General features: G+C 45.0%; 1 protein-coding gene across 2 annotated transcripts in view; it reads right to left on the reverse strand.

Annotated features, from left to right (window-relative positions):
- Positions 1–3,223: 3,223 nt before the first annotated feature.
- FAM213A (family with sequence similarity 213, member A) overlaps positions 3,224–18,249 on the reverse strand; it is an 18,767-nt gene continuing 3,741 nt past the window's right edge. The window contains exons 2-6 of one of the 2 annotated variants that reach the window (XM_012723422.1): positions 12,505–12,667; positions 10,618–10,709; positions 7,523–7,663; positions 6,962–7,126; positions 3,224–3,936 (exon numbers count right to left, since the gene is read on the reverse strand). In XM_012723422.1, coding sequence (XP_012578876.1) covers positions 3,823–3,936; positions 6,962–7,126; positions 7,523–7,663; positions 10,618–10,709; positions 12,505–12,643 — 651 coding nt within the window. In that variant the 5' untranslated portion in view covers positions 12,644–12,667 and the 3' untranslated portion in view covers positions 3,224–3,822. Of the gene's footprint in view, positions 3,937–6,961; positions 7,127–7,522; positions 7,664–10,617; positions 10,710–12,504; positions 12,685–18,249 lie in introns of both variants that reach the window. The other variant, XM_012723421.1, reaches the window with a different exon arrangement.

An 18,249-nucleotide genomic window follows, 5' to 3' on the forward strand; every position in this document is an offset into this window, starting at 1 on the left:
GTTTCATGGGCTTCTCTAAGATTTCACAATTGTTTCTCAATCAATATGAGTCAGTGGTTTCTACCTTATCTATATACCAAAGGGAGCTTTAAAAAACATCAATGAATGGATGCTTCCCAGAGATGCTGGTTTAACTGGACTAGGATCTGGTGTGGACAATGGGGTTTTCAAAGTTGTGAAGCTACCAGATAATGATAAAGCCTGTTGCACGTGGCTGATCATTCAAGTACAATGTTTTTATACTTTACCACCTATGTATGGAATTCTAAACTAAATGTTTTATGTTTTAAAATTTTACATAAATTGTATCTTATTGAGGTTACCATTCAGAAGCCCTTTTGAATTGATTCTTTATACCTCTGTTTCATTCCTTGTTACTCAGGTGACAATAAAACCTCCCCAATACCCATCAATTTCTGCAAAATTCATGTACAATTAATTATTCAGGTCAAGAATCTTGTAGTCATCCTTGATTCCTCTTTCTTTCACACCCCACAGCCAATCATTCAGGAAATCCCCTTGTTTCTGCTTTCAGCTATAACCAATTTTTAACCCTTTTCCACCACCTGCTACCCGGTACATGCTTCTAGCCACCATTCTGTCCTGCCTACATTAACTGTAATAGCATCCTAAGTGTCTCCCTGATGGAAACTTTCATCCTCTACAATCTTGTCTCATAAATTAATATAAGTCAGATCTTTCATTCCTCATCTCAAAATTCTCTAATATATTCCCATCTGTCTCAGTAAATCTAAAAGATCTTCACAGGTCTGTGAGAACTACATGGCATGAGACTTCTATCACCTCCTCACCTTCTCATCTACCTCTGCTCCTCAGTGTCACTTTAGGCACATTCACTTTCTTAGTGTCCCTTAAACACAACAATCCCATCTCCGTTTCTGACCCATTGCACAAGCTACTTACTCTGCCTGGAATGCTCCTACTCCAATATTTATAACCTTCAGGTGTCTACTCAATGTCACTTCTGCTTAAATATCCTGACCAATCTGTCTACAATAATAGCACACTTCCTCTGCTCTTATTGAGTTATGGGAAAAGTTGATGCATATTCATTACTAGTTTGTTGGGCTGGTGACGACCATAGTTCTATAACAAAAAAGGTGCTATCAATGTGGAAACTTGCTATAAGGACAGCCATTATTACATGGCTGAAAGGGTGAAGCGGGGGAGGGAGGGACCAGGGACAGTTTGATTGGTGGGTCCTCACTCTTGAGCTTAAGAAAGTAGGACATACAGAGAGAAGTTGTATTGAGGTTTATTTACAGAGTGAGAAAAGGGAGAGCTGAAAGTCAGAGCAAAAGGAGGAGACAGACAGAGGGAGAAAATGGATTGACTGACATATGGCCAGATGCATTAATACCCACGTCCATTATGCAGAGACAGGCATCCAGCCCAAAGCTCTCTGTGAAAGAGCAGCTGTTTTCCTGAGCAGAGCAAAGAGCAGTCATACACATTAGGAGTGAAGGGAGGAAGAAGGTGGTTTTCTGCCAAAGACTGCTATGTCAGAGAAGGCCATCCACCTAGCTGAGATCAAGCACCAGGCACCAAAGTCTGGAGAGGAGGAAGAGCAGACTGAAACACAGGAAGGCACCAGAAGGCAAACTGACACCATCCACCTAGAAAGCAACTCACCTGTGATCCATCCTTTTGAAGCCTCCTTGGTAACTCTGCTCCATCCCTCAATCCAAACAGCTCTCCCTCAGCCTGGTTGGAGCCCAAAAAGCTCTACCTTCTACCTTTAAGTAGGTTATTGTTGTGGGCCTTCCTTGGTGGTACAAAGAGTTAGGGCACAGCACTGCAAGTTAGCCACAGCCGATTTAGTGTGAGTTTGATCACCAGCCCCAGAGGTGACCCACATGACACAGCAGACCTTTCCTGTCTCACCCACTGCTCCCTTCAGCAGTATACTTCATTGACCTGCCTGTTCTGCTCCCCACTCTGTCTCTGGTGAATCCTCTCATCCCCACACCTCTGGCCTGAACACCAGTTGTGTATGCATAAATATTTTTTAAAAAAGAAATAAAATACCAGTTACTTCAGCACTCAGTCCAGTGTTCATAGATCAGGTCTCTCTTACTGCAGTAGTTACTGAGTAAAATCTCTTTACTGTCTTTCATTACTATCTAGTTCTGTTATTCTGTAACAGTCTGCATCTTAATAAGAAGATTTGTGTATGCTTTAAGGTTTGAGAAGCAATTTTAAGTAGTTATCATTCCCTCCATGGTTTCTAATAAATAGCTCTGAATAGTAGACAGGAATTAGTATGCCTGTTTAACCGGCAGAATAGCTTAAAGTCAAAGCTTTCCTTCAGGCCACCTAGTTAAACTAGAATTTGAACTCAACTCATGATACAATGTGGTGTTCTTATCCTAATGTGATGTTAACCAGAGAGGCCCCATTGTGCCTGAGGACCCAGGAGTAAAACAGATGGTGAAGGAGGTCACAGTAAGGTTTCTCTTTATGCAGCCACTTGTGCAATGTCCTTGCAGGCTCTACTCTTTTTTTAGTTGCAAGGGAATGGTTTCAGAATCAAATGTCTTCCAGGCACCAAAGAATTATCTGAGTTAACAGTAGCTGGAATCCCAGGGATTGCAGCTACTGGGGGATGAGTCACTGTACTGATGCTTTAAGTACTGGGCTGCGTGACCAAGAAGTCTGCATACAGCCAGCTCTCCGCTGCCCATGGGCACACCACACAGCCACCGCACCAAGTCAGACCCAGGCCCAGTCTCATTCCTGAACCAGCTTCCCCTACTCACTCTGTACACTCCCTTCTGGCACACCGCTGTGTCCCCAGCTCCAACCTCTGTCTCCATTCTTGTTTCCTTGGTCTCCTCCTGGCTGGGCTGGTCCCCTGGGCAAATATTCTCCTCTGGACTCCCATGTCTACCTCCCTACTCCTGGGCTTTTACACCCCAGGTCTGGGCTCCCATTTGGCTCTTGCTGACCTCATACTTACTCACATGACATAATCTAAAACAAATTCATAGACTGCTATATTTCATTCTCTATGTTCCTTCTTCTCATTCACCAAATTAGGTTAAAAGACCATCAGTTAAAAGTAGTTACTGATCTTAAATACCAAAGTCATCCTCTCGGAAAGACAGCAAATCACTCATATGAATTTTTTTTAATAATATAATAGTTGTGTCTCTGGCACCAATGATTTAAATTCAGACATGATTATGGTAAATGTTTTTATTATTAGTTGTATCAGAAAAATTCATGTTTGTAGGCAATTTCTGAGTCATAATTTTATTAGAGCAAGAGATGATCATATTTTCTAGAAAAACAAACTTCCCAAGTTAGAATAAAAGACAAGAAAAGAATTATAAGGATTTCACCTTATAATTTACCTGTATCAACCCATCCAGAACATAATTCCTTTATATGAACTTTACTATCATATAACAAGTTAGTAACATAAAACACACAAGTCAGAAGAAATCGTATATCCTTAATCTTCAAGTCAATCATGAACTTTTCTTAGATTTTTTAAGACATGAAAATAAAAATAATTTCAAATAACAGCACTCAAACACCATATGTGTTTTTAGGAGGAGCAACATTCCATTTTCCAAGTTTTACCTAAAAAACTTACTAGTATTTTTTTAATTTTATAAATCTTTGGTGGGGAGAAGGTGTAATTTGCCTCTTTGGGCCTAAACAAGGTATAATATTAAAATATATTAATGATCTCTACAGGGAATGTGACATAATGGGTTTCTAATTCTCTAGGGCCACAAGTGGAAACACAGCTGAGCGCCCCTTGTCCTCCCTGAACAGGGCAGTTTCACACAATCACTTTTTCTCTGAAGCCAAGGTCTGTAATTTGATCTTCCTAACAGCTTCTAGGACAGAAACTGGGTTTACTTTGTCTCCAAATTCTTTCTCTCGGTGCTCAAGGAGAACGCCCTAAAAGGAAACAAGAGCGATATCAGTCCCCATTTGGAGCTATTTGTTCACAAGATAGACACTGAGCACCAGCGAGAATCTACCTGACTGTGCTAGAGGAGTTTGGCTTTCCAGACAAGCTACATCACAACATTTGGACTGTATAAGCAGCACCTTCAGAGTAGGGAGTCAGGAGTGGTTAAATAGAAGAGCCAGGAAAGCGTCACAGAGAAAGGGCACAGAAGGTAACCAGGATGTCTACAGGTAGAGGTGCAGGTGAAAGAATATTCCAGGCAAAGAGAACAGAACGGGCTTACACAGAAAAGCCTGAAGGTAAGGAAATGGGGCTCAGATGTCAGACTCTGGCAAGCACTGAATGACTATCTGAAAAGGAAGACTGTCTCTGGTTTTCCTAAGAAACGGAGGCCATTCACTTGTAATACTATGAAGCAAATTCACTGGGATGCAGGGTCCCAGAAAGTACACTAAAGTGGTAGAAAAGATTAAAAAAATGTGTTTGAGATCAGCATCAAGGAATCCTTGTGAGAGTTCTTTGATTCATGGCATCTGGGAACTCAAATTTAAAAAGCTTCTGCAAATATAGTCACTCTGCCATTATTTATAAAGACCTATAAAAATACTAAGACCTATAAAAATACTAAGGCCCTCCCTGGTGGCGCAGCAGGTTAAAGCACAGCATTGAGAAGCTAAGGCCACTTCCGCATGAGTTCGATTCCTGCCTGCCCCGGAGGTGACCACATGGCGTGGCAGACCTCTCCTGACCCGCCAACTGCTCCCCTCAGCAGTGTACTTTGTCAATCTGCCTGTTCTGCTCCTCACTCTGTCTCTTGCCACCCCTGAGCCTCTGGCCTGTACCCCAGTTCTGTATGCACAATTAAATAAATCTTAAAAAAAAAAACAAAAAACTAAGAATATATTAACGACATGGGGGAAATGTTCCTAATATGCTGTTAAATGAAAAAAGATAGTATTTTCTTTTTTTTTTTTTTAAGATTTATTTATTTATGCATACAGAACTAGGATATAGGCCGAGGTACAGAGGGGTGAGAGGATTCACCAGAGACAGAGTGGGGGGCAGAGAAGGCAGATCGACCAAGTACACTGCTGAGGGGAGCAGCGGGCGGGTCAGGAGAGGTCTGATGCGCCATGTGGATCACCTCTGGGCCCAGGAATTGAATTCGCACTGAAGTGGCTGTAAGCTAGCTTGCAGTGCTGCATCCTAACCCGCTGCACCACCAGGGAGGGACAAAATAGCATTTTCATAAAAAAAAAAACAAAAAAACTGAAAGACATCTCAGCTCATCTCTGTTCTAACAATCTGCAAGATCAAGTTTATAGGCTGGCTCTCCTCATTTTCAAATGGAATACAGTGCAAACATGTTACTTCTTCAAAGTAACTGTGCCTTGAAGGTTATTATTTCTGGCTGAGTGGGCCCTGGCACTGTGGGACTGCAAAGACTGCTCCCCACCAACTTCAGAAGTAAGTCCTAAAGTTCAGGCAGTCAAGTCAACCTTCCACTGGGAAGTAAAAAGGCTGAGTTCCTGTGAGCACCAACAAAGCCAAACAACACACCTAGCAACCGGGAGTGAGCCAGGGAGGCTTGGGGAGTCCGTGAGCACCAGGTGAGTCAGTGCGAGGCAAGAGAAGGCTGGCAAGTGAGCCCAGCCCTGCCCTGGAGGCCAAGGGAAACAGAATCAGGGAAAATAGGAGGGAAAGGAATCTCCAGGTGCCAGAGCCACGGGAGCTGAGAGTGCTTTGAGGTGTAGCCTGCCCAGGTGCAAGGGGTCTTCAGGCACCCCGCAGAGAAAGCACAGCATCTCTGGAGCAGACTGTCCCACTTCCTAGCTGGGCTTTTTAGGCTCAGTTATTTCACAGTTGTATGCTGGTTTTCTTACATACAGATGGGATAAAAATACCTACATTACAGATTATTTGTGACAAAACATGAAGTCATATAAATGAGCAGCTGGACCAAGGCAGGTGCTGGTTGTTACTGTTATAAAGACACCTGACATATATGCCAAAAAGCAAATAGGTTCATGTTAAATCAGACAACAATTCATTCTATATTTTAACACAGGCAAGCAATAGTGGACACTGATGTTTAAAAGGAAGAAATTAGAAAGTATAAAATTGAAAAATTCCTATGCCTAAGCTCTTACTTCTCCCAAACTGTCAATGTTTACAGTGAAATTCACCAAAGCAGACCAACCCTATCCAACCTTCCATGGGTCAGACAAGTATTAATTTTGTGCCCGAGGTTGACAGAGACAGGCTCAAGTAAAGCAACTACTAGTCCCCAGGTCCTCCCGCCAGGCCTGGGAGCCTACAATGATTTTACCCCATCCTGCAGTTCCTGCGGGCACCACCTTTTGGAGGAAGGGGTGGTTAGCACAGCTTGAGGCTGCAACAATCCAACCTGATAATCCACCTGCCACTGTGCAGGCCAGAGCTCTCTCTCCATACCTTCCCCTCAGGTCCCTGTGCCCTTTCTGATGAGGCCCCAGCAGCTTCTCTGCAGAGTCTGCTACCTCTGCAGGGCAGCCCAACATCTCCCCTCATCTCCCTGCCACTTCCCCTCATTAGGTCTTTTTTGATTCTTTCTTCAACTTTTTACTTTTTTTTGGCACTTTCCTCCAACCCCTTTTCACTTTTCTCTACTGTTCATTCTTGACAGCCTGAGAATACCACAGGGAGTAAATTCATGACAGAGTAAAACTGTTTTTGTTTGTGCAGAGAAAAACAACTTGCCATCAGAAAAGCTGGGTTTAGGCCCCTGCATTGCCATTGTGCTCCATGGTGCAGTTACTTCTCTAACCCTCTGTCCCAAGTTATGTACCTGAAAAATGCTTACTGGCCCCTCTGGGCAAGCTGGCTCACATCCTGAGAGTGTGATAAATGACAGTTTCCCTCCCTTGCTCACATGTTCCCTGGATTTCTGGAAGGAGGGTTGGGAACCCTCATCCCCCCATACACAGCAGGATCTCATGCTCAGAGACCTGTAAGCAAACACTAGGAATTTACCTGCTTTCCTGATCCCATCACAAAAACTCCACCAAGGATGAAGCCTTCCCCTTCCAGGTTTCCAGAGAAGCCTCCACTCCGAGCCCGGAAGAAATTATACCAGACACCCAGACGGACAAATCCCATAAACATCATCTTTCGCCTTTGAGGACCGTAGAATTTTTTCTGTGGGAGTAAGAGAGATCTCATAAGAGCAGCCTACATGGCTACCTTCCTTGAGGAGGAAAGGTTCCAAGTGGCCATTCATTCTCTGACAAAGACCCGAAGCCTTCTGGTTTGTGACCTCACACCCTTCCCCCCACCCCCCAACTTATTATGTGCAATTATGTGCAAACACACACACACACACACATACACATGCACACACATGCGGCTCCCATCCAGAAAGACTCTCAACTGTCCGAGGAAACAAAGAACCCTGCTGAGTCCAGGAGGGAACAGATTTGTACTGTTCCTGACTTGAACTTCTCGAGCTGTACAGCGTTCCTGTGCCCGAGAGCATGATGCCCGACAGCCAAGCACAGCCCACAGTCTGTGTGGACAGACTCACAGCACACGCACCTTCTCATCCAGGAAAATTTCTCCTTTGAAGTAAGGCTGGAAATCCTTTACTTCAGTCTTGACCTGCTCCTTCACCACTGCATAGAGGGGAACACCCAGCTCATCCAACTTGGGCTTCAGGGAGGACAAGTCTGCAGCCTCCTGCAGAAGACAGGTGAAGTGGAGATACACAAGCTGTGGGGTTCTGCAGCCAACCAGCACCCTCTTCCCTACAGGCCAGAGCCCAGCTGGCACTGAATGCACAAGGATAAAGGCAACAAAATGCCAAAAATAAGCACTGTGTGGCCAGCAAAAGACTGTCCCAATTGGTGCTCCTCAGTCCGGAACTGTCTTGTCCATGTAGTAAACAAGAGGCTACGTTGCTACTGTGGTGTCCTAACCATGACTGGGGAGCATGCACTAACTAAGAGACTGCCCCAAACACGATCCTCCACAACTGGTCATTACAACTGTCTCCTATTCATCTGCTAGCTCCTCCCCTGCAGGAGACTAAACTAGCACAAATCCCAGACTCTAGAAAGGAATCCCTGTTCTAAAAGTTCTCCCTGACTAGTCCAGTCTGGAGTCAAATTCTGAATCTATGCTTTGTCACTTTTTCTATGAGTCTGTCACTTTTTCTATGAGTAAGTTAAGTATTTGTCTCTTGAGCTATTAAGTATATCTTATAGTTGAAAACTATGCCCTCCATCAGCTCCACATACCCCTCACAGCCTGGCGCACAGCTAGCATGCAGAAGACACTAGATTCCAGGTAGAAAGATGTGAGGGCGGATAGGGAGAATGGAATGCACTGAGCTCATCAGTACAGGCAGACTTGATTCTCCTAAACTGAGTAGTGGATAAACAAGCGAAGTTGCATGTGCCATGGTAAAACACCAATGTTAAGAGCAAATTCCTTTTCAATTTTGGTATCAGAATTAAAGAAACAGAAGGCTCAAATGCACCCCATTTATTGGTAATACAGATGTTGCTGTATGATGGCAACAATCTTTAATTTTTATTCTTTTCTAGAACAAGCTAACAAAAAGGATCACTAATCGAGCAGGATTCATTACAATGCATTTATCAAAGGGATGAGGGAGTGGCAGCCTTTGCCCTAGAGCAGAGGACTGTGGGTCTGACTCAGCCAGGGACCACCTGTGTGCAAGATCAAAGGTTTTACTCACTTTTCCTGGGCTCCTGATTCTGGTTGTGTGGCTACATAAAGGCCCGAAGTAGAAACTGAGTCACATACCTCCACCCCAGGCCATTCAAAATAACGCTGACTGCCAAGCAAACACCCATTCAGAAACACAAGTTTCCACAAAATGCTCTGCCAGGGTACAGACCAGAACAACAGGAGGGCAGGTCATAGTGGGAAGTACCACTTGTGGAATCCCTTGAGTTCCTGGCCCTGCTGGGACGCAACAGGCCTCCACCTAAGTAACTGCAGGCCCAAAGCCGTATGTACCAAAAGCCCGAGTTACTTCGGTTCTTACATCAGGCAGAACAACACCCTCAAAGATATCCTCATCCTAATCCTATGAACCTATGAACATGTTTTGCTACATGGCAAAGGGGAATTAAGGCAATAGATGAAATTTAGGTTACTAATCAGCTCATTTTAAGGATTATTCTGGACTATCTGGGTGGCTGGGTGGCTGCAATGTACAATCATAGGGTGCTTAAATGTGGAAGAGGAAACAGGGCAGTTAGTGGCATAGTGGTTCATTGTGAGGGAAACTTGCCCAGCCGGGCAGGCTTTTAAAACCAAGGAAGGGGCCATGAGCCAAGGCGTACAATTGATCACTGGAAGCTAAATAACAAGAAATTATTTATCCCTTAGGGCCTCCAGAAGCTGCTGACACCCTGATTTTAGCCCAGTGAGACATGTTTCAAAACACTGACCTCTAGAACTATAACAAATGTGTTGTTTGAAGTTACTGAGATTGTGATAATTTTTTATAGTAGCAACAGGCAATTAATACACCTCCCCACAGCACTGTGACTTTGTCACAACTCTGGACCTCAGTTTATCTTCTGTAAAATGAGAATATTAAAAATAATATTCTCATTTTACAGGAATATAGTAAGGAATCAATGAGATAAACAGGCATGTAGGTGTTCTGAATGTAAGGTGCAGTAGCATCATTGTTTATTAGTGGGTTCTCTGCCTCCCTGACTAGAAATAAGGAGAGAGATCTGCAAGGCTGAAAGACAATGCTTCAGGTCAGAGCAGACAACCAGAGAAACAAGGATGACAACCTGGACAGGGCCAGGGCCACTACTTGAGGGCAGGAGAACTGTCATTCTGACTCTGCCCCAAGCTAGGCAATCATCTCAGAATCTGGGTCTTCTGTCACCAACTGACTATGTGACTATGGACAGGTCACTGAACCATCCTTGTCTGCCTATCTAAAGTGACAAGGCTGGACCCTCCTTTTTCCTGGCAAGCTTCAAGCTTTCTCACTTTCTAAACAGACAACAATATTCCCTTTAAGGTGCCAAACTAAAGACCACCCACATTCATGTCAATGACAGCCACACTATTAGCATGAGGAACTCCACCAGGCCCCAGATACAATGCCAAAACCACATAGCAAGGCAACAGAACCACAACATTCACATGTGTGTCTCTCAGTTGTCCATCTGGGATGCTAAGTAAGTTCCCCAGGAAGAGGTAGATAGGCAGGTTCATTCTAAAAGTGAGACCTTGTGCTTTTCCATACTGCAGGTGTACACCAGGTAAGGACTGACTGTGCCCATTTCAACCCAGACATCACATTTCAGTAAGTGAATCCCTGCACTGAACATCACTGGACCTAATCCCTGTCCTTCATTAAAGGGGAAGTTATTCCAGGTCACAACTAGCAGAACAAGAGTGGAAGGGCTTAGGGATACTAAAGGGAAGTCAAACATTCTGCTAACTCAGGATATGCTAAACAGTCAAATGCACTGAAACCGAGTAAATCTAAAGAAATACCTAGAGCAAACAGCAGAATGGGACAATGTTGATCAAGGGCTAAAGTGGCCCAACAGGTCCCTGGTCCTGGCTGGAAATGCACTCGCATCACTTACAAGGATCTTTTCTCCAAACAGACTTTCGAAGGCACTAACCTCTCGACAGAGGAAACAGCCTGGCCTCCGCACAGCCATGATCACAGCTCCATTCTTTTCCCAGAGTTCCTTTGCTTTGAAAGTCCTTGGTTCTGGGGAGAAGAAATGGAAATTCAGTTATTATCACTGCCTACCCCTGCCCCTCCCAGCCCCTCCCATGCCAACCTCACCAGACCAACTGCTAATCAGCTTATTAAGGCCACCAGGCCTAGCAAAGGACCTGGACAGGTATTTCACATGTGAGAAAAGCAAACAGAAAACAGAGACAGGAAATATTCAACCTTTTAAGGAAAATTAATATAATACAAGAGCCCTACTATGTACCCAAAATGCCCTCCCCTATATAAATCTATTAGCAATCTTGAATATCCCAAAATGGAACATTTCTGGAATTATTAAATTACTTTGTTGGACATTGCAACAATCCTTTATTAAATGGAACATTTCTGGAATTATTAAATTACTTTGTTGGACATTGCAACAATCCTTTAGAGCAGATAAATGGTCAAAAACTAGAGATCATGTGCTTTGGTGAAGAACTCTTTAAAAAGTATTCAAAAGATTAACATTTTGTTCACCTAAATATATTAACGGCAGAAGATGTCCACCAAGGAAATGCTTCAGGGTAGGGTAGTCCCGCAGCTCCAGCCTGGCTCCCCATCAGACTGAGTCCCTCTAGCAGTGTGACCTTGGCCACACTGCATCTCCTCCTAAACCCCAGTTTCCTGAATGTACATGTCTAACAGCTGCACTTTGGGCTGCATAAAGTGTGGAAAGATGTCAGCTGTCTTTGTGTTCTACCAGTTCTGGTGAGGGTTCAGTAAGTATGAACGCTTCCTGTTCTTGCATTGCTCAGATGAACCCATGTACTTGGGGGATGTTCTGTGAAAAAGGGAGGGGCTACAATCAAATGAGACTGGGAAACTTTGGATTGAATAAAGCTAAATAGCTCTGCAGGGAAGTTTTAGTCCCTTAATACGGTATGTGACCTATGTCATAAATTAAACAGTCACAGTTCCTGCCTTTTCTTGACAAACTTCCTGGCTTTCTGAGTAGATAATGGTCTCCTTTTTTGAGAGGCCAACCTGGAGACTACCAGTCAGTAAACCCCAACTATCAACCAAACTCCCTTGCCAGTGGCACCCACACTAACAGCCTAATTGGAATCCCACCAGGTTTACAGATCAAATACCAAGAGTACACAGTAAGAACTATCACATTCACACATGTGGCTCTCAGTGGTTAACCAGGGATACAGGTGAGTTCCCCTAAAAGAGGTCAACAAAAAAAGGTCCATTCAAAAAGTGTGACCTTGCATTGCCCCAGGTGCTAAGGCTACACTGTAGGTAATGGCTGACCATGACAGCACCAGTAGCAATTCAGACACCTATTTCAATAAGCAAACCCCTCAGTTTTGGAACATGGAATTGGATACAGCATTTCTCAAAATTTTTTGACTTGGGAGTTCTTTTTTCCTGAAGATTCATGAGCCTGAAATTCCTCAGAACACATAGGTACGCTATTACTAATATTATGGAACAATTATCATTATAGACAACAACAGTAAGTGAAAAATACTTGTGATAGGAAAAACTAAAATGCAAAGTATCAATCCACCAAGATTACAACTACATAAAATGGGTACACGTCAAAAAGAATGTGCAAAAAAAAAAAAAAAAGGCTATTAAGGTAAGGTAATGAAATGATCATAATTGAAAGTGTTAGGAAATTTTTCCCAATGTTGTTTACATTACCTTTTTAATTAAAAAAAAGAGAGAGAGAGAGAGAGAGAGAGAGAGAGAGAACTAATTTAGAAAGAAAAAAAAATAAGTAAGCCTGCATCCCAGTGCTTTGGAAAAGTACTGAGGCCAGGGGGTCACCACTCACCCTTGTCCAGTGTCTTCAGGTCTATATCCTCCAGATACTCCAGTGTTGCTTTCTGGGACTTGGACAGAAAGATGTCGGTATTGGCCAGGAGCAATGCTAAGGCAGCAGCCCCCAGGGCCCCCGCACCAATGGACCACATCCCCAAGGTGAAGAAATTTGGATCCTGGAGAAAAGACATTTCTGGAGATCGGGAGGAAGAAGACGACGTTACTGTTCCCACAAGAGAGCTGGGATGTGATGACCTGTGAAAGGCTCTGGGCAGCCCCCAGGAAAGGAGGCCAGGGACTAAGGAGGGGAGCAGCAGTATCAGAGATTGGCGTTTAAGCATCTGCTGCTACAAGCACCTGTAGACACAACAGACACGAGGAGATTTCTGTCCCAGTGAGTCAGGATGACAGAGAAGTTGACAGCCCTCTCAGACACTCTGACTGTTCCCTGTCCCATGCCGAAGGCTGCAGCTCTGTGGTACCCTTACATTCTGCAAGCCCTGGGGACCAACTACTTCCTCATCGCCCCTTGGCAGTGCCTGCTTTTCCTTCAGAGGCTAGGTGTCTCAGACTCCCCCCCTGTGTAGGTGTCAGCTTTCTCTTCTGCAGTCAAAGGACACACAGAACATCAGCCACACTGTTCTATTACCCGCTCTTTCTTTCTCTTCGGCTTGTGACTCCCTCAGAAACAGAGACCATGTCCTATCCATCCAACTCTCAGCCAGCATGCCATCAGGCTTCCCCCATGCTGGGCAGGCAATCTCAGTACACTTTTCCCAAGTGAGAATAGTTTATTGTTCACTTATTACACAAACACAACAGGCACCCAGTGAAAACAAAACAAGTAAGAGGCAACACATGAAACTATAGCCAGTACGAAAGCAAATACCCAAACATCTAACACTTTTTACACTGCATCATTTAATAGATGGCCAATATTAAACATCAGGGTCTAATCTGCCATGTTTTCTCCTATGAACAGAACTACAGAGAAGTCTGTGGAGTGAGTGGGAAACTGAGAGACACCTAAAGAGCACAGTGCTGGGATGTCTGCTTCCGAGGAACTGGGCAAAAGGTATCTGCATCAGGTAGCAGACCCTACCGAATCCAGGCAGGCTCCCAGTTCAGGTCTCAGTGCCTCACGCAGGCTTGCCCTAGGGAGGGGGCTGTAAGGAATCTCCTGCCAGGTAAGGGTGGGAGTCACCTGGAGGTGATGACCTTGGGAAGGGAAGGGAAGACCAGACTAGTGTTTGGTCAGCATGGGAATTTGACTTAAGAAGTAAAAGGAAACTTTTCCAGGGAGGAAGGGTAGAGATTAAGAAGGACCAAATGAAAACAGCATTTAAGGAAGAAGAGTCCTGCACGTGTGTACTCAGGAAGAGGAAAAATGGGAGACTGGTATATGTGTTGGGGGAAGTGGTAGGGTCAAGGAATCTGATGGTGGGGGCTCAAACTGGAAGAGAATTTCTTATAATCCCATTACTCAAAGGTGGCTTCATGGGCTGGCAAGATTTGGGATCACATAGAAATGCAGAATCTCAAGCTTTACCTCAGAAGTAAGAGGTCATAAGCTACAATTTAGTTGGTCAATCACATGAACATTATGTCTGAGAAGCACTGTCTAAGAGCAAACAATTCAGGATTTTATGGTTGGTTGGCCAGTAAGCACCAGAATAAAGTACCACCATGGGGGTAGTCTGCACTGGAGAGCTGAATCCTCCTCAAGGCCCAACTTCAGTTCCCTCAGTTCACTGTGTCCCCTTAGCTCATTGTAGGAAGGCAGTGATGGTGAAAATAAGTCAAACAGGTAGGCATGCTCCATGCCTCTCTGCCCGAAATGTCCAATCTCATTCCTCCTATTCTTCAAGACTCAGACACCTCTTTTCAGTCTTCTGGATGGTCTGTCTACTCCCATTCCAACACCTTAGAGGTGTTTATTCACCCCCACATGATACTGCACTCAAACTGCACCCATGATCCTTCTGAATTGTACCTATCGGCCAGCTTCTCACCTTTGACTCTGTGCCTCAATTTATCTCTGAATCCCTCGTACCCAGTGTTGATTTGGCCCACAGTGCATTAATATGCACTGAACTGAATTCAGCACAACTAGTGGTGAAGATGAATATGGAGGGCCAAAGTTCTTGACCAAGCAGGAAAGACACAGGCCAGCTTCCAATTCTTTTACTTAGAAAGTTTACAGATTAATAGACTATAATTCACTGAAAAATATAGGAAGAATCAGAACTTCACCTACCATAAAAAGATTTTCAAGAGTCTGGAACAATATCTGTACCTCTACACACTTCCAAGACCTCCCTGGCTTTATGACGTGTGTATGATTCAGGAACACACGGTGTGGTGTGTGAACACAGCCTGGACAGTATGTCTGCATCAGTACTCAAAGGCCAGGTGACATCTACCCTTCAATTCCCGGGATCTATCAGTGAATTCCAGGAAATCCAGGGACCCAGCTTCACACCTTTCAAACGCACCACTGCTGTTCTTACAAACAGACAGGCCCCCCTGCTTGCTTCTAAGTACAAAGGAGTCAAATTCAACTAGACTCAACACTTATTTCCAGATAATCTATTCAATACCAACCTGTTCAATAAATGGCAAGTGGGTTAGGGGAGGGAACATAAATGATACACAATCCTTAAGGAGATACAGGACTAGTACACAGAAACTGAAGTGGGAAGGTAAGGTGTAAACATGGAACTATGACCACACTCCAGTGAGAGCCAGGTGCATCTATCTGGTCTGACCAATCACAGAAGCACCCGGAAGGTAGAGTTCTGGAGCCAACAGAGGGCCCAGGGAGTCAGGTCGGAAGAACAAGACTAGGTCCAAGCTGAACAAACCTGGGAAGAGCAGGCTGGCTGGGGTGATGCCAATGATGAAGGCACTCTGAGAACTCAAACTTCCTGCCAAAGGTTCCTGCTTCTCTAATTCAATTGGGAGGGCTAGAGTATACCATTTTGTTTCAAAACCCCTACAGGTCTGGTTTACCCACCCCAGCCCTCCTCTGGCTGCAATCCAGAAGCAGGAGCAGAGAACCTCCCTCTGTGGAGGGTGGAGGTTCTCAGAAGCTGCTGCATCACGTGTGAGAGCACAGGCACACCAGAAGCAAGCCCAGTCTCTCCATGAACATCTTACTCGCAGGGGACAGCAGCTGATTCTTCTGCCAGTGGGAAGCAGTGAAAACTGATTCTGGAAACACCTGAAGGTCCAGCCCCTCAGCCGAGTTCCCATAAGCTACCACACAATTCACTTCCTGGCCCGTGTTAAGAGGGCGAATCCCTGCAACTCTGAATTCTGAATCACATCTATTCCTACCCACAAAAAAGGGGAGGGGGCAGAGGGAGCCTTAATGTCAAAACAGTGCATTTTCATTTTCTCTTTCGCATTTTATTTGGTGTCACTTGACATGTATAGCCTGACTTCATTCACTCAACAGTCTTATGAAGATTATCTTTTTTTTTTTGGCTGACAACACTGAAGTTCAGAAGTTTCTTCAGTGTCATGTAGCCGGTGGGCAGCAGTACTATGACCTGGACCCAGATCACTAGGATTCCAACTTTCGCAGTCTCTACTGTCGCAGCCTGTCTCCCCACATATTCATCTATGCGTTTTAGGAGGGTACATGATCCCCTTAGCCTTAAAGATAATTTGGAAACATCAACTTGTTTTTTCAGTCATCACATAGAGTCAAACTATGTTTATTCTAAAGGAAATGTACTAGTATGACAGAGGTCCTTCTCTGCCCTCCCCTTTTCATCCCCCTTCCATTAAGGAAAGGGCCAATTTCTCAGAAAAATAATAGTAAAGCTGTATGCAGGGGAGCCTCTAGCTGACACTGCTAGAGTGTTCAGTTCCCCACTGTGAGGCTTATCTGATCCAGCCCTCTCCTAAGGAAGAAGGTGACGTTTAAGACCACAGACAACAGCTGTGGCAGCTCAGAGTGGCAGCTCTGAACTGGGCTGTACAAGGGGGTGGGAAGAGGAGACCCAACTGGGATCCCTAATCTAGGCTGGGTTGATGCCACCCCCAGCCTCATTTCACGCAACTCCAAAGTCAGGAAGTAGGACAAGAAAGCAGCCCAGTGGAAAACAGCCCAGAGCCATCCCGTAATTCTTTGAAACAGCTCCCTTTAGAGTCTGCACTTCTTGGCTCCCCACCATAGAACCCTACCACCAACACCCCTCACCCCCAATAAATTCTACTTTCAGATTTTTCTTTCCTATAGCCCGAAGCTTCACAAGGCACTACTCCTCCCCCAAACACAGCCCTCATCCTCAGCCTTGGGCTGAGGGTCAAACCTGGGGACAAGGCACTCACCATCCACAGCGCTATACCTCTGCTCTGCTGACAAGAGGCTGAGCCAGACTGTGAACTGGCAGGAATCAGGCAGCTGGGGAGGGCTGGAGGCGGGGCTCTGGAGTCCAGCCTATGGCCCTAAGCTCACTCCATACGCAGACCAGGCTACCCAGAACCCCAGGCTCCTTCAGCTGCCAATAATCAAGCTCCAGAACACATCAAAATGGAAAACTGCCAAGGCCCCCTAGCCCTTCAAAAAAGTAGAACAAAGTTTGAGTCATCTGCAGTCATGCAGATTATAACATTTGTCAAGTGCCAACAGACTCCTTTTTGCTATCCGGTGCTGGCTAATGAACTGAAACCCTTAACACAGTCCCCAAGTCACACCAACAGGAATCAAAGGAAGATATCCCTTTCTCTGCGGCTGCTCCGGCAGCCAGCTCCCTTGCCTGGTTCTTCAGCCCACACCCAGGAAGTCAGCGGGCAGCAGTCAGACCCTTCACCTGCCATCTATTCTTTACTCCTTTTGCCTTCCCGTCCTTGTCTCAAAGTCACTTAAGTGCTCCTCTCAACCCACACTCCCTTCCTGGGTGACCTCACCTACTTCTAGAGCTCACCCACTACCTTGGTATTAACTTCTAGATCCCTGACACAAAGTTTCCGCAGTGGGTGAAGGGAAGAGGGGAGAGACTTGGGGGCGGGGGGGTCGGGGAGGAGGAAGGAGGGCTTGTATATATTTTTCACATTGGACGTGTTGCATCATGTCCAAAACTGAAGTCAGTTTCTCTTCCAGTTTCCTAGTTCGTGCACAGCATGTATCAGCTGCTCAGAACAGTCTCATTTTCTTTTCTTTTCCCCTCATTGCTCACATCTAATCAGTCAGGAAGTTCTGTCCATCCCATCAAATGTATTAACTACCCAGCCTCTTTCTCAGCCTCATTGCTGCCATCTGCCATCTATGTCCAAGCCCCTATCATTTTGTTTCTGCCCTGTTTCAGTAACCACAAAACTGAACTTGGCTTGGCTCCAGTCAGGGCCTCTGCAACTTACTCACTAGGTGATGAGCACACCCCCAACTCGATCAAATCCTTCCCTTGCTTTCAGACTCTTCATGAACAACTAAATCCCCAGCATAACCAACAGGACCCAGCACAGCTTAGCTTCAGTCCGCTGTTCTGGCCCCACACCCTGCCACTTCAGGGACTTGCAGGACCACTCAATGTGCCAAGACTATGCATGTTGTTTGGCATCTGCACTGCAGGTTATGTTGTTCCCTTTAGCTAGAATGCTCACCTTACCCATGCCAACTAGGTAGAGGTCCAGCACAAGGAACACTTCCTCTCCAAAGCCTTCCCTAACAGCTTTAACAAATGACTATTCCCTCACCTGCTTATAAAATGTACATACACATGTGAACATGCATATATATATATATATA

This window comes from Condylura cristata, unplaced genomic scaffold, assembly GCF_000260355.1.
Source record: "Condylura cristata isolate star-nosed mole 26May11 unplaced genomic scaffold, ConCri1.0 scaffold00011, whole genome shotgun sequence".
Classification (NCBI taxonomy): Eukaryota; Metazoa; Chordata; class Mammalia; order Eulipotyphla; family Talpidae; genus Condylura; species Condylura cristata.